The sequence below is a fragment of the Hippocampus comes genome, unplaced genomic scaffold, assembly GCF_001891065.2.
Source record: "Hippocampus comes isolate QL1 unplaced genomic scaffold, H_comes_QL1_v1.1 scaffold122, whole genome shotgun sequence".
Lineage (NCBI taxonomy): Eukaryota > Metazoa > Chordata > Actinopteri > Syngnathiformes > Syngnathidae > Hippocampus > Hippocampus comes.
Genome location: NW_017842059.1, coordinates 5002097 through 5003986, shown reverse-complemented (window position 1 = coordinate 5003986; position 1890 = coordinate 5002097). Strand labels below are relative to the sequence as shown.

The following is a 1890-nucleotide window of genomic DNA, read 5'->3' as shown; positions in this document are numbered from 1 at the left end:
TGGATCATAGAGACATGAAGGAGTTCTTTGAATTGTCATTGCGAGTGTTTCGTACAGTACATGTTGTGATGAGGCCACTTCTGTTTTTTTGGCGAACCCCGGTCTTCTCGTGGCCAAAACTATTCACGGCCTCGTAATGAACAAAAAAACAGTCAGCGAGACAAAAAAAAAGTCAGCGAGAGAGAAGCCAGACCCGACCCGCGGGCTCGGGCGGCCCGATCTTATCTCTAGTCAGTGTCACCTGTCAGCTCATTGTCGTCCCGGTGCGCCGTTTTATTTCGAATCACCCGCGAAACTATTTGTTGGCGGTGATGTCGGAATCCCGTCTCACGAAGCTTCGGGCGGAGCAACGCGCGTTCCGAGGCATCGGGCGTGGCCACAAGCGAAATCGACACATGCCTCGAAGCGCGGTTTGCGAGTTTTTTTCACGCATCGGAGCCTCGGCACAGTCGGGCACATCACTACTCATTGTCGGGTCATTGTTTGTTGGCTGCTGTCATGTTTGTTTCAGTCAGGTTTTGGTCATTATGTTTTATCTTCAGTCCTGTGTTTTGTTTGATACTTTGGACTTTGTTTGTTATGGATTTAGTTTTCTCTGTTTTAATACAATTTGTCAAGTGCACCCTGCTCCTCCCTCCTGCCTGTTTTTTGGGGTCCACCACCACCACCTCGCGGACGTGACAAGCAGTACATAAATAAAGCTGTATTGTATTCCTTTTGTGGAGCTCAATCTAGTGGATGCATTGCGCAACCGCAACCCCTATTGTGACTTCTATTCTATGCGGCTTATAATGCAGTGCGCCTGATATATGAAAACAGTTTTAAAATAGGCCATTCATTGAAGGTGCGCCTTCTACTCCGAAGCGCCTCATAGTGAGGAAAATACGGGTAATAGAAATCACAGAAAAGTTATAGAAAACCTGAATGTGGGGGAAACAATGAGATGAAAATTAACATTTGGAAGATTGAATATGATTTTCACACTTTTCCTCACTCTGAAATGTTTTACCAATGGTGTAAAAAACAGGTTGAAATTGACTGTAGTGCATTTTGCACAATATTACCTTCTGGTTTGCAGAATTCAAGGGGGCACAAGAAACGAACTTTATAATCTGCACAATGACCATCGTCTGGCTGGTCACAATTTCGACAGACAAATCCTACGTCTGTGTCAGCTCTGTCGAGACAAACGGCGGACTCAATCAGTATCTATCCAAAAGCATATAAGCACTTGACTTGATGTCAGCAACATTTGTAGTTCCTCTTGTACTCACGCCAAAATCACATCGCCCGTTGAACTAACATTGGCTCCAGATGTGGTTTTGATTTGAATTTTAATTGGATGTTTGCAGATCTTCCATGGATACTCTTTGTGCAGGTCGGGAAGAGTTTCAAAATCTCCATAGCCACAGGGGTTGTCTCGATCAAACCATGGAGTCCAGCATTCTAGAGCAATCATTCAGAGCAGGGATGGCAAACTCATTTTTTGTCGTGGGCCACATCCTAGTTATGGTTTCCTTTAGATCAGTGGTGTCAAACATACAGCCCGCGGGCCGTAACCGGCCCCCAAGGAGGTTCAATCAGGCCCGCAGGATCATTTGAAAGTGAAAAAATGCATAAAAGACTCGGAATTAATATTTTTAATAGGGTGCAATTTATGGAGTGTCCGCCAGGGGACATTGTTTTGATCAGATTGGAAGACATTGTTTTGATCAAAGAAGACAACAGCAGCCTTAGTCTGTCACTGAGACAGACCCTACACAGCAGACGCTATCAAGGACATGTGAATATTTTATTCTTTACACATTTAATAGCACTCTCCTTAGTTTGTAAGGTGTAGGCAGGGATTAAATTTAGATTTTATATGCACATGTGTAAATGGTTTAAAAA

General features: G+C 44.0%; 1 protein-coding gene across 2 annotated transcripts in view; it reads right to left on the bottom strand.

The window, feature by feature from the left end:
- LOC109510952 (mucin-5AC-like) overlaps window positions 1–1890 on the bottom strand; it is a 20161-nt gene that overhangs the window by 7887 nt on the left and 10384 nt on the right. Inside the window, exons 9-10 of one of the 2 annotated variants that reach the window (XM_019861659.1) lie at window positions 1275–1446; window positions 1065–1177 (exon numbers count right to left, since the gene is read on the bottom strand). The exons of the other annotated variant lie outside the window; for it this stretch is intronic. Coding sequence (XP_019717218.1) covers window positions 1065–1177; window positions 1275–1446 — 285 coding nt within the window. The remainder of the gene's footprint in view (window positions 1–1064; window positions 1178–1274; window positions 1447–1890) is intronic. 2 annotated transcript variants of the gene reach the window in all.